This window comes from Ylistrum balloti, unplaced genomic scaffold (genome assembly GCF_031769215.1).
Source record: "Ylistrum balloti isolate Yb309-2 unplaced genomic scaffold, AGI_CSIRO_Ybal_v1 Utg371040, whole genome shotgun sequence".
Classification (NCBI taxonomy): domain Eukaryota; kingdom Metazoa; phylum Mollusca; class Bivalvia; order Pectinida; family Pectinidae; genus Ylistrum; species Ylistrum balloti.
Genome location: NW_026782576.1, coordinates 844610 through 859850, shown reverse-complemented (window position 1 = coordinate 859850; position 15241 = coordinate 844610). Strand labels below are relative to the sequence as shown.

At 35.4% G+C, this 15241-nt stretch overlaps 1 protein-coding gene across 1 annotated transcript in view; it reads right to left on the bottom strand.

The window, feature by feature from the left end:
• Positions 1–15241, bottom strand: part of LOC132560264 (gamma-aminobutyric acid type B receptor subunit 2-like) — a 40517-nt gene that overhangs the window by 3060 nt on the left and 22216 nt on the right. Inside the window, exons 6-15 of the mRNA XM_060224926.1 lie at positions 11618–11809; positions 11102–11326; positions 10844–10904; positions 10494–10583; positions 9291–9441; positions 7567–7699; positions 6914–7030; positions 4826–4948; positions 3559–3894; positions 3001–3156 (exon numbers count right to left, since the gene is read on the bottom strand). Coding sequence (XP_060080909.1) covers positions 3001–3156; positions 3559–3894; positions 4826–4948; positions 6914–7030; positions 7567–7699; positions 9291–9441; positions 10494–10583; positions 10844–10904; positions 11102–11326; positions 11618–11809 — 1584 coding nt within the window. The remainder of the gene's footprint in view (positions 1–3000; positions 3157–3558; positions 3895–4825; positions 4949–6913; positions 7031–7566; positions 7700–9290; positions 9442–10493; positions 10584–10843; positions 10905–11101; positions 11327–11617; positions 11810–15241) is intronic.

Below are 15241 nucleotides of genomic sequence, written 5' to 3'. Positions count from 1 at the left end.
TCTATTACGTGATGGGGATGCAATATATCGTGAATGCCAGCAACTAATATTTACATTTCTTGCACGTTGTGCCGTCCTGTGCAACGACTTATTTCGCTTTAACTAAATTCATTACCTACAGCGGGATGTCTCAGTTGGAACCGCCGGCATAGATGATTTAAACGGAACTATTGCCGGCCCTGTCGATTCATTTACGGCATCATGACGCGATTGTTGTAATCAAAACAGTCATTTAAACGGCAATTCATATAGATAACGACATGGTAGAGGAAAACTGACTTAAATATTTAGAACATTTTAATCCCAATTTAAAACATGTGTGACGATGGGTAAATATTTACAAAGGAAATGAGTAAACGTTTTCTACTTCATCAGTTTCACCCGCCGTGGAATTCTTGGTCCATTTATTCGTGCTTATATTTTCTGAAGAGAACGTGTGATGGTCTTTAGATAATGAACGTATGACCACGAAAACCCAACAGGTATACTAACGAGACTCGAGCTTATCATACTTCGCATTGTACAAGGAAATATAACTGTATTATGACTATAATCATTAATAAGGGTACATAGTCACGATTCCCCGTTTCTTACGAATTACATAGTAATCCTTATCGTATAGATGTACACTATCGTTTAAACATTACACGTATAACCACTGCGTATAACTATAACGAACAGTACCATGCCTTACCACATACAATCACTATATATATCTATAACGAACAGAACCATCAATTACCACGTACAATCACTATGTATAACTATAACGAACAGTATCATGCCTTACCACGTACAATCACTATGTATATCTATAACGAACAGTACCATCAATTACCACGTACAATCACTATGTATAACTATAACGAACAGTATCATGCCTTACCACGTACAATCACTATGTATAACTATAACGAACAGTATCTTGCCTTACCACGTACAATCACTATGTATAACTATAACGAACAGTACCATGCCTTACCACGTACAATCACTATGTATAACTATAACGAACAGTACCATGCCTCACCACGTACAATCACTATGTATAACGAACAGTACCATGCCTTACTACGTACAATCACTATGTATAACGAACAGTATCATGCCTTACCACGTACAATCACTATGTATAACGAACAGTATCATGCCTTACCACGTACAATCACTATGTATAACGAACAGTATCATGCCTTACCACGTACAATCACTATGTATAACTATAACGAACAGTACCATGCCTCACCACGTACAATCACTATGTATAACGAACAGTATCATGCCTTACTACGTACAATCACTATGTATAACGAACAGTACCATGCCTTACCACGTACAATCACTATGTATAACGAACAGTATCATGCCTTACCACGTACAATCACTATGTATATCTATAACGAACAGTATCATGCCTTACCACGTACAATCACTATGTATAACGAACAGTATCATGCCTTACCACGTACAATCACTATGTATAACGAACAGTATCATGCCTTACCACGTACAATCACTATGTATAACGAACAGTATCATGCCTTACCACGTACAATCACTATGTATATCTATAACGAACAGTATCATGCCTTACCACGTACAATCACTATGTATAACGAACAGTATCATGCCTTACCACGTACAATCACTATGTATAACGAACAGTATCATGCCTTACCACGTACAATCACTATGTATAACGAACAGTATCATGCCTTACCACGTACAATCACTATGTATAACTATAACGAACAGTACCATGCCTTACCACGTACAATCACTATGTATAACTATAACGAACAGTATCATGCCTTACCACGTACAATCACTATGTATAACGAACAGTATCATGCCTTACCACGTACAATCACTATGTATAACTATAACGAACAGTACCATGCCTCACCACGTACAATCACTATGTATAACGAACAGTATCATGCCTTACTACGTACAATCACTATGTATAACGAACAGTACCATGCCTTACCACGTACAATCACTATGTATAACGAACAGTATCATGCCTTACCACGTACAATCACTATGTATATCTATAACGAACAGTATCATGCCTTACCACGTACAATCACTATGTATAACGAACAGTATCATGCCTTACCACGTACAATCACTATGTATAACTATAACGAACAGTATCATGCCTTACCACGTACAATCACTATGTATAACGAACAGTATCATGCCTTACCACGTACAATCACTATGTATAACTATAACGAACAGTATCATGCCTTACCACGTACAATCACTATGTATATCTATAACGAACAGTACCATGCCTTACCACGTACAATCACTATGTATAACGAACAGTATCATGCCTTACCACGTACAATCACTATGTATAACTATAACGAACAGTATCATGCCTTACCACGTACAATCACTATGTATAACGAACGGTATCATGCCTGACCACGTACAATCACTATGTATAACGAACAGTATCATGCCTTACCACGTACAATCACTATGTATAACGAACAGTATCATGCCTTACCACGTACAATCACTATGTATAACTATAACGAACAGTACCATGCCTTACCACGTGCATTCACTTAATACGACTACTTACGCAACCGTGACGACTTTATACGAACATCGACTACGTACACTCACTTATGTAACTAAAGCGTACATTATCATGCTCCGCCCCGTACATGTATGTCCTAAATATATCACTTATAATTATTTTATTATCATCATTACATTATCAACGGCCCGTCAACACATAAAAGGTGAACACACAGCGGTCCAAAAAGGAAATAACATCAAACAAACTAAAAGGTATGATATATAAGTATACCGTAAACTACCATACCTCACCATGTAAATCCACTATGTAAAAATATGATGTACACTGCCGTGATTCACAGCTAAATACAACTTGTACTACAATGTCTCGTTATCTTCATTTTCTTAATATCATCTCCAAATTACGATCACATATTATATACACATCTTTTTACGTACCTCAACTATCTCCCGTTTGTATACCCGATTCTGCACCTCAGCTCTGTAGTATAAATCTCGCTTTTCGTCTACCACGAAACGTCTGGTCTTGTCCTCCACAACAATTCCCGAAGACACCACTACTGGGTCGCCCTTACACGTCAATATGGCATATATCTATCAATTTATACAATATTACGCTTACAAAAATTTTAAGAAACAAGTCTTTGAATTATCAAACAAATTTCATCAAAATAACATAAGAAGTGAAAACAAATTGTAGATATTTTTGATACCTTAGCTACGAAAAGTTATATTTTTACAGAATTTAAGTAAAAATGAAGATGACTAAAATCAAACAGAGGCAGTTTTTTTTCCAAATTAATGACCTAAAACCAATATCCTTATTATGCCAGCAAATTCGATTTGTGACTGGTGTGATAAATGTACATATAACATATTTCATTGCATTACTTTATATCAAGGTAGACGGAAAACCACCAACACACTAACGCCACAAATAATGAAGATACATTAATATGAAGAGGAGTTATCTGTATATATAATGCTTTGTCTTACCTTTGGCACGAAGAGCAAGCACAATGTGACGGAAGTAGACAGGAGGACAAAGGCAGATTCCAAAACATACGCCATTGTTGGTTGATCGGACAGTATGTTCGACAACACCACAACGATACTGCTCATCAATACAACGTTGTAAACATTTAGACCGATATATTGGGAGTCATTCAGCACGGGAATCTTTACGTTCCTTGTCTCCCACGCCATATACACACCAAAGACGAGTAGAAGTCCTTTGAAGGCGTAGAAAGCACCGAGCCATTTCTGTATGTGGTTGGAATGACAGGTTGAAATTTGTGATATATACCACACATCTATATCGTTGTCTGAAGGCTACAATGTAATAGGTACAGTATCAGTATATATGACATCATGTTAAACACGTATTTCTGTCACCAATCAATGCTTATTTCATCTGTTTTAATTTTTGGAATATTCCAAGCAATTCTCTTCTGAGAGTTAGAACATCCGGATGTATGATGGATAAGTTACAAAGTATGTTCAAATATGTTAGAAATATGTTATTCTGATATGTTACTAATGAAAACCAAATTGACACTCCATTATAAAAGTTCGATTTATAGTGTCCCCGTACATCACGGATGATAAAAGAATTTTTTGAGTTGAAGTTCATTTGTGTGTCTTTAGTAAAATCTTCAAAGTTCAAGAAAGTTCGAACCGGTTTTCCAAAGACCAGGAATTATGCTGTACATGTACATATAATGGTATGGTAACACGTTTAGATATACATTTTGTTGAAAAGCTAGCCGAGCTAGTAATGACTCATTGTTTTGAGGCTTTTTATTAGTATTTCCAAACTACAAACTAGTCCCATGCTCATCTTAAAAGAACCAGAAAAGTTGTAAAATTGAATCCTAATCAAGTTCGTATTGCGTTTTCGAAATCGGATTTCCGTGGTAATCATTAAAGATTCCCTTGCTCTTCAGATGTATAGCATGCAATAACATTTATTTACTAAACTGTCACGTGCAAATTAGTATATAGCATCATATACAGAACACAGTATGTGTATATATAACGATTTACGTAGATGCATTGTTGAGTGGATTCTATGTGTTTCTTTTTCGATTTGTGTTGTCAACTTCTGTTGACAAGTTCATGGTCGTAATAGATGGAAGAAGAAATAAGAATATTTTGAAGTAAGAGTTAGTGAATCATAACTTTGATTGTCTTGCCTTCTCTTTATATTGGGACGTACGATTGGAGATCAGTTGCCTTTATCGTTAAGATAACTAGTTCTTACCCCAACAGTCAAGTTGGCGATCTGTCTATGCATAGGGTCGACAAAGATCCACACGATTAAAATGGAAGAGTCGATCACGAGTAGAGCACCGATAATAAACAGCAGTTGTTTGTCCTTCAGTAGCTGTACAATTCAAACAACTGTTATCATTACCACCATTGATACCGTAGAAAAAAACAATATACATTGTGTCTGTACAGCAAACAGTTTTTTTCTACAAAATCTCATATAGATTAGCACTACAATGTAAAATCAGAGACTTTTAAGTTACACTGGTTTTAGATAAAGACATATACAATGAATATTTCCATGGAACTTAAATGTCAAAACAATGAAAGGTAAGCCTACATTCTTTCAAAACTATTTAGAAATACAACGAAATGACAACTCTCTAAGCATTTCAAACACCATTGTTAATGATAAGTCAATATTTTGTGTATCATTCATTTCTTCTTTTAAATGTTTTATAACGGTTTTGATTGGGCAAACGTAAAAAAGCATAAAAATGTATAATAAAACTTCACTGACAAAATTCTAACATTGTTGTGTCATAGCGAAATTTTCTGATACAGTCCACGATAGTAATATCCATAATTATAAACATCAATGTAGTATCTTGATAAACTGACACACAAAAGAAACGCAACCGCTTCATATTTTCAACAATTTTACTATTTCATTCAAATATGTCATTTACGATTTTCAACTAATCGAGGATTAAGATTCATTTTACTGGGTAACACACTCAATTTAGCGTTAAGTTATCACCAATGCGACAAAACATGTCAAGGTTCGAGAGGGGTAAGTCGTTAAAGATTCCCCAGTCTCAATACTATTTGCATTCGTTGTGGCTGGAATTATGCCATGCATAGAGATTATCAAATGGTTTACTTCTTTCATAGGATGTTCTGCCGTTCTTCCGAAGAAAATCGATTGCTCGTCGCGCTACAATGCACCTGGCATTGTCTTGTTGAAAAAACAGGTTGTATTGGTGAAGAGAGGGCACAACGACAGGTTGCAATACAGAGTCTATGTACCGTTGAGCTGTCAACTTGCCTTCTACGACTACCAAAGGAGTTTTGCAGCCACTACAAATACCGCCCCACACAATAACACTGCCACCGCCAAATCTGTCGCATTCCACCATGCAGCTTTCACTATACCGTTCTCCACGACGGCGAACAACACGCCGACGTCCATCTGATCGGTACAGTATAAATATCATCAGAGAAGATTACACGGCGCTGTCTTTGCATGGGAAACACATTTGGACAGTTTCGTCGCAATCACTGTAGTCGACGTCGATTTAGTGGCATTCCAACAGCAACACGACAAGGTTTTATGCCAAATGAGCGTAAGTGCCTTAAAACAGTGTCACGACTGATTCTTGGATAAGGTGTGTCTAGTGTCACGTTTGCAGTTTTCTGTGCAATTCAGAAACGATTGCGCAAGTGCTGGAAACTCATGGATCGGTCCTGGCGCGGCGTTGTAACCTTCGGTCTGTCGGTCCGAGGATGGTCGGCAGTTGTGCCGGTCAATTCAAGGCGACTATAAAGTGGACTTACTGTGCTGTAGGAAACATTCAGTACTCTTGCTACAACATTTTGAGTGTTTCCGCCTAATAGTTACTGCCTAGGCATTGCTCATGTGAAGACAAATGATATTCAATATTGGATATTTCTTACCAGACAACTGGAGGTTGACATAGAGGTAGAACAGTCATAAAATGCTACCATGTGTATCCGTGCACGTGCAAATCGGGGTATCGGGGTATGTCTCGTGAACACGAGAACAGGTAGCGTGACGGAGTTCAATCAAACATGTATTTAAAAGAAAATGTTTATAGTGTGTTAAAATCAGATACAATAAATCCAAATACAAATTAAAATACTAGCTTTTACTTGAGGTTACGTTTGTTTTGCGTGTCAGTTTTTTATACCATCCGATGGCTGGTAGGAAACGTGTGAATTCCAATAAGTCGTGAAAGCATGAATAGGTATTTAAGGGGTTTGTTGGCACCGGATATCGATGTTTGATTTATCTTACCAATCACTTATAAATATTTTCCAGCGAATCACATGTTCTCACCTTGTTCTTTATTAGACCACGGTTTGCCCTTGTGAATATTTGATGAACCCGATAGGTTTTAGTGAACATGGAGCCGAATGCCAAGGAAAACCCAGCAGCGAAGAAAAACGCTCGTGTCTGAAATGTAAAGTTAAGTGCACATGTAAAGCGCGATTTTAAACTGATTTAGTTCGCTTTATAAATTAACTATTGTGGGATTGGAAATGTGCTTTATTACTAAGTCTTTCGTGATTTTATATCAACTTGATATCTAGAAATTGCCATAGACAATTTTGTCGGACTTTTCAATTCATCGGATATGTGAAAAATCAAACTCTTGCTGAAGACAAGAATTGTTCCGGTAGACTTGTATAAAAACAATTAAAGCAAGCTATCCGAGATAACACTTAGAAATGGATTCATATCGCAAATCTGAAGCTGGATTTCTGACCGATCCGAATAATAACAACTCTTGCTCAGGATTATCTCAAGATCAATGCAGACATGTTTCAGCTGAATGGAACTTTTTAATTTTTGCTCTTGCCAGAAACTGGAATATGGATATCGGACCGATCCGGAAAATAACAACAAAGTTGGTGAGGACTAACTTGGACTTGATCCCTGTTAAGGAGTTTGTCACATTATAAAAGAGTACCAGAAAAATGATAACTTACCGTACAAAACACAGGATATTGGTCTTGTTTGATACGTCTGTCGTCAAATCCCAGAAGCATGACACCACCATATACCAATATACATCCACCAACCGCTACATTGTTTAGTGTAGGGCTGGACAGCTTGATGTACCTATGGACAGATATAACAATATTAGTTGAATCATTGAGCTAGTGCACCTCCCTATCAAGATTATATTTCTTTCGCCTCGTAGATTTCAAAATATAGGCTCTTTCAATCAATGACGAGTTCTTAAAGAACAAAACAATTCAATGGTGATATTTGATCCATTGTTTTACTCTACTGTGTCTACCTGTGATTTTTACTTTAAAGGGTGTTATTTAGTTGTATGTACTTTGTACAAAGTTCATGGTGTTGACGAAATTTATAGCCGAATGAACTTAGTTCTTAGAATAAGAAAGGACTAGTTTTTCTTTTCATTTTTTTTTTAATTTCAGATAAAGTTAAACACGAAATGCTTACAAACTAATTTAGTGAAGGAGTGACCTTCAATAAATAAAACATTAGAATGCTCGCAGTAATTGTCCTCTCTATATCCTATTCTACATGATCTATTTTTAGAATATAAACAACATCATTTAACATTGGTCATAATTGCGTGATTATGTCTTTTTTAACATTTTCCTTCTTACTTGTTGTTCTATAACAATATTTTACTATACGTTACATTGTTCTTCACATGAAAACATGTCAATATTTTCTTCTTAATATAACTTTTTTTTATTTATTTTGTATTTTGTAATCTGAATATGACGTGTTAGTTTCTCTTGTTAGTGAAGCTAAACAAATATAACTAAACGGCGTTCAAAAGACTAAGCTCAGAGAAAAACAATTGTCATTTTAATTCGACTGGAAGGTTATATATCTAACTTTCATTTGACGTCATCGATAACGATTTTGTCTAATGATAGGATGTTAGCTGTTGATCTGATGAAGAAAATGGGAAGATATCTAGTTTATAAAATCAATCAGATAACAAGGACCTTACTTGTCACTCACACAGTGCGCGTTTGACGTTGCCGTCAATTACACGATACAGTCGTTTATGCTACAGATTGACTCATTATAACAAGTAGGACATGGTCTGCCTGTATGATTGATGTGTTTCCATCTTAATGAGTATTGTATTTGATTTCTATTAGAAAAGTGCCGATGGATTTTCATTGCAGTTTGTTTTTCATAAGGAAATCACCAGGAATTATCTAATTCATGAAAAAGTTATAATTACAGATAATATATTCATGTTTTAAGAACATTTTTTTTTTAAATTAAGCTAAGTTTTTTTCTCTTAACCGCATTAATGTACATATAAACATCACGTCTGTGTGGGGGGTTGGGGGGTTGGGGGTGATGGCTACATAGAAGCAAAGCCTTCTTAATGAAGTAAATTTATCACACATGTATGGGAACACGATTGAATATATTCACTTCTGTTTTGCCTTTATTAAGACAATATATGTCGTCACCTAGTCTGAAATATCTACGGTACTGCAAAGCTAAGAAGCTTGCTTTATTGAGAAAGGGGTGGATATGTTGATTGCTTTGCTATTAATTAATTCAAAAGTGAAAGTGAAATACTGGTACCCAAGGTTCAAACAAGGTAACATTCCACAACACACACATGTTAATATTGATAACGATATACAATGTAAAACAGTAATGAATTAATGAGACTAATTATGTGATTTTCAAAAATGTTTACCTTGATTTACGTTTACAAAGGTTGAAGCACAAAAAACACGTCGCAGCAATTATTCCCACAGCACAACAGGAGGTTATGACGTAAAACACACCATCATCTATCATTTTTTTATGCATAACGATAAGAACTTTGTCTTTTGGTATTTTTCCATCTGAAAATTTTATACAAACATGATCAGAACATTGTAAACAAGTTTATGTTTACGATTGTATGACGTTACTGCAGTATGTCCTTACAACACTGTGGTGTTTTACCAGCTCATGATTTGTCAAGAAGTAACGTAAGAATATGGCATAATGTAAACAAACTGGGGCAACCCCTCTTTAAAATAATATTTAATTTAAGAAATTATGTTGAAATTTCCCTTATCCTTTTATATGTTTTTGAATGCCAATTGAAACCAGTTCAATGTTTAAATTTTGATGTTGTGACGGCAAATAAATAAAAACAAGGCCGATGTGTAACACTTAATGTGTATCCATGCTTAGAAGATAATGAAACAACTGAATTGATAAATGAATAGATTCATCTGTATTTAATCTTTATTTGATCCTATATACGCGGGGACCAAACGCCCTGTCGGGCTCATAGTTCTCATCTTCTAATCTCCAATTTCCTTTTGTTGGAATACAATTTACAATTTGTCATGTAGGAGGATTCTGACGACTTTGTCACTTCTTGCTGGTATGGTAATTCCTCACGTTTCTTGAAGTATGATCACGACTTTGCCTTCTCTTTCTTTCTGAGTTGATGGAAATACCACGATTAATTAACCATCGAACGTCGTTATTCTTAATCATAGCCCCCGTCCCTCACCTGGCACATCATTTCTACTAAAGGTCAAGGTCTATAACAGTATAATTAATTTATATCGGCTATGACGAAATCCATAACAAGCGCGTTATTCAATTTGTCTTTAACCCAGTACGGACTCCCAGGACTATAAATTCTGGTAACTTTCTCTTAAATGCAAAGATATTGAGGTGTGTGTACGATTTATTGACTATTTGTCTGACTAGAGCGAAAAAATCTATACCGTATTCATCAACGATAAATGACACAAAGCGCATTTCAATGCTGTGATATGAACCTCTACGTTCACATTATACAGAATTGTTACTGTCCTTGGTAGTCATTTGGCATTTGTCATGTAATTTGTTCTTGATTTATATAGATAAGGTTAGCTACTTTTGGTAGACTTACCTGTCCAATCGACAGCGACACATTCAAGACACCGGAAGTTCAAAATTTCCTTGTCCAGCTCGTACATTGCGACTGTCGCCATATGCCCACCTACGATAAAGCAATAAAGCTGATATTTGTGGTGCATACAATAATACCTTATGCTGTAGAAAAATTCAAGTGATGTTGATCTCTCATTACATAATGCTTATGTGGTTCTTCAATTCATAGCCGGAAATCGAGATAGCTTCCTTTTGATTACTGAAGTAAACAAAAGCATCATTAGGAAGGAAATTCTGGCAATTGTATGTGAGATTTATTTACATATTGACTGTTTAACACAGCTGTAATGTTGAAAAGTCATTGTGTACCCTGGTTTTGCTTGACCACTGCTAATCCTCTGCGGTCAGGTCCCTGGAATGAGACTGGTCCCTGTAAGGTAAAATTAACCAAGCAATGTTAATTCGTGTGAACTTCGGTTTCAGTTAGAAGTGTATATGTACTTCCAGAATATGTTTTTAGTTATCGTTTATTTCTTACAGAAAACATGCAAACAAGGAATTGTTAGTTAAGTTGAACGTGCTCTATATCAGTATTTTAATTTTTTTTTTTTTTTTTTTTGGACTTACTGATAAACCATCAAAAGTGAGGTCTTCTAGCGTTTTCATCATCTCTCTAACCAAACCCTCTGCATCGTCATAGGCTACAGTGTTCAACTGGATGTCCGACTTCCGTAGAAGGTTCCGGAGAGTTAGGGCCACAGTCCATACTGTGTCGTACGCGCTTGTTGCGTATGGACTCATGGGTGTCGTACCATTTAGTGCCAAATAGTCTTTTTGGAAATCGTCAAATGTCTGCATAGCATCACCATAAAACAAAAGATATAGGTTTCGTTAGAATTGTCAAGCTGGTTTGTTTGATTCTAAGATGTAATAAAATAACAATTTTGCAATCCACGAACATAGGAGAATTGATTACGAGTATTATCAATTTAATTTCATTTAATAAGATACAGTTATAATATTTGATTTCGATCGGTTTTATCAATTTTATAAATGATAGCCTTTAATAGACGAAAACTTTACACAAACTAAACCAGTAAACTATAGACATGTGCTAAACAGATACATGCAATGTCAACTTACTATATTAGCTACGGACATTCCTTTCCCATACTTAAACGTATTGAAACTGGCCACAGTAAAATAGCCCTCAGCAACAGAACGTATTTCTTCCTGTGAACAATCTGTATCATTTACCATTGTCCACCATTTCTCTACAAAGTCTCCAATGATCAGCCACACATATCGGGCACCGTACATTTTCAAGTGATATGCCTGTCAAACATACAGGTGTCATACATCCAGCTGTCAAACATATAGGTGTCAAATATACAGTGTCACCCATACAAGAGTAATACATACACGTGTCAAACATAAAGGTATCCTACATACAAGTGTCAAACATACAGGTGTCCAACATACAGGTATCAAACATAAAGGTGTCCTACATACAGGTGTCAAACATACGGGTGCCCTACATACAGGTGTCAAACATAACGGTGTCCTATATACAAATGTCAAACATAAAGGTGTCCTACATACAGGTGTATTACATTCATGTGTCAAACATACAGATACCAATAAAACAATTTTGAACACATTATGATATCTACAAATGCGCCATGATATCGTTTACCCATTCTGGATGTAAAATGATAGCCGTAACTTTGTTACCTATTTTCAAGGACATTCAACAGCACTGTTTTATATCTTGATATGTGAAATTAATTTGAAGGTAAATATTAAATTATCTTTGGTCAGTTGATGTAACTGAATAGACTGAAACCTGATTTTCCGTGTCATTGATTGTCTCTGTTGTTTAACTTTATTAGCAACAATTTATCTATGAGATTCTTGTGTTAATCAATTTACTATTTTCTACATGAAAATTGATTACATTTACTTTGTCTTTAGTTTTGAAATTATTATAAAATTACTACAAAGATGTTGAACACGTTCCATCAGGTGGAAATGGAGTATGGTAGTGCATAGCGTTGAAAAAATAGTGCAGAAGAATTTTTGTATGTTTTCAGATGAGAGCTTCCAATCTAGGAAATAGTATGTTTGTTTGTGCATGTATCTTCTGGAGACTATTGGTCACGATGAATACTAATATGTCAACATAATCATAATCCAAACTCAAATACTCGATAACTAGAGCAAAATATGAACAAAAAGAAAGATTTACACGGATACTCCTGAAAAAGTACAATGAGAATAAGACCACGTGTTACTGAAGAGTAAACGTCTTCTGTTTCATCGAGGACACTTTCCACTGGATGCGTAAAAACAAAGGTCAACAAAACGTGACATCTAAAATCTTATTACGTTCGAAACTGCACACTCGCGTCAACCGTTGATGACGTAGATGTTTTGCCTACATTCAAACCTTGTTGTTATTAGATTCGGGTCAGAATGCAGGACGATGTACATGCTTTAAAAGTGTCTCTGTGTGGATTATCTTTGAAAATGTTTGGTTATATCAATCCGTATTGTTTCTGAAACTATTCATGTCGTTCTATGAGCAGCCTATCGTTAACGCAGGTCGATAAAAACAGTGGACCTCATGGCGACACTTCGGAGTTTACAACCGATTAGAAGAGGGTGGAAGTTGGCATCTCGCTTGTTTTAAATGGAATTTAATCATCATTATCTATGCTTATTTGCCGACACATGATTAGCCTGGTTGAAATGGGAGATAAGTATATCCAAATGTTTCACTAAGAGAGTCATGATCGTTCTCCCTGCCGGGCAATTTGATGTCAAAATATGCCATACCGTTATCATAAATTTCAACGTCTATCACATGCATGAACAAATAAGATGGCCGCTATGTTTTGGAATGCGCCAGAATGATCGCCATGACAACGTATACTGGTGGTTTAATCATGAAAATGTCCCAATCAAAAAGTGCGTTATATCACCATCAATGTAGAATAATTAATCAATGTACTTTTGTGTTATCACATCGATTGGAAATGCATAGCTAGGTGGTACCATTAAAGATATCAAAAGTAAATACAGGCTGTGGGTAGTATTTGCCATTATCGACGTAACTGTACAATGACTATCCCTGTAAACACACAACCAATATCTATTTCATCATTAACCTAGGATAGAAGTTAATCGTCTTTTGATTCCACCAGACAAACCGTAAAATGTCATTGTGGTGCCTACGTGTCATGGGATACTATAGTCTTCGGGGTGAAACATCAAACAGTATAGTACAAATCTCAACATCTAGAGTAAAGTAAAATTAAACGTGGTCTCACATCGAGGAAGTTTTATACCTGGAATACATTACAACTTTACATGTTTTCAAATCGATAAAAACTTGATACGAGGGAAAATATATATTTTTTTAAAAATAAAGGAATTAAACATGGTAGTACACTTGTAAACTTCATACCGTAAGCAAATTACACTTAAACATGGCATCACACCTGTTAACTTCATACCTAGAGAAGATTTAAATTTAACATGATGTCACACCTGTAAACTTCATACCTTAAGCAAATTACAATTTTACATGGCATCACACCTGTTAACTTAATATCTGGAGCAAATTACAATTTAACATGGCATCACACCTGTTAACTTCATACCTAGAGAAGATTTAAATTTAACATGATGTCACACCTGTAAACTTCATACCTGGAGCAAATTACAATTAAACATGGCATCACACCTGTTAACTTAATATCTGGAGCAAATTACAATTTAACATGGCAACACACCTGTAAACTTCATACCTAGAGAAGATTTAAATTTAACATGATGTCACACCAGTAAACTTCATACCTCGAGTAAATTACAATTGAGCATGGAATCACACCTGTTCACTTAATATCTGGAGCAAATTACACTTAACATGGCATCACACCTGCTAAATTTTAAAATTTAACATGATGTCACACCTGTAAACTTCATACCTGGAGCAAATTACTGGAATGAATTACAATTTAACATGGCATCACACCTGCTAACTTCATACCTGAAGCAAATTACAATTTAACATGATGTCACACCTGTAAACTTCATACCTTAAGCAAATTACAATTTTACATGGCATCACACCTGTTAACTTAATATCTGCAGCAAATTACAATTTAACATGCCATCACATTTGTAAACTTCATACCTGGAGCAAATTACTGGAATGAATTACAATTTAACATGATGTCACACCTTTAAACTTCATAAATGAAGCAAATTACAATTTAACATGGCAACACACCTGTAAACTTCATACCTGGAGCAAATTACTAAAGCAAATTACAATTTAACATGGCAACACACCTGTAAACTTCATACCTGGAGCAAATTACTGAAGCAAATTACAATTTAACATGGCACCAAACCTGTTAACTTCATACCTGAAGCAAATTACAATTCAACATGCCATCACACCTGTAACCTTCATACCTGGAGAAAATTACAAATTAACATGATGTCACACCTGTAAACTTCATACTTTAAGCAAATTACTGGAATGAATTATAATTTAACATGATGTCATACCTGTAAATATCATAAATGAAGCAAATTACAATTTAACATGGCAACACACCTGTTAATTTCATACCTGAAGCAAATTACAATTTAACATGATGTCACACCTGTAAACTTCATAAATGAATCAAATTACAATTTAACATGCCATCACACCTGTAAACTTCATACCTGGATCAAATTACAATTTAACAT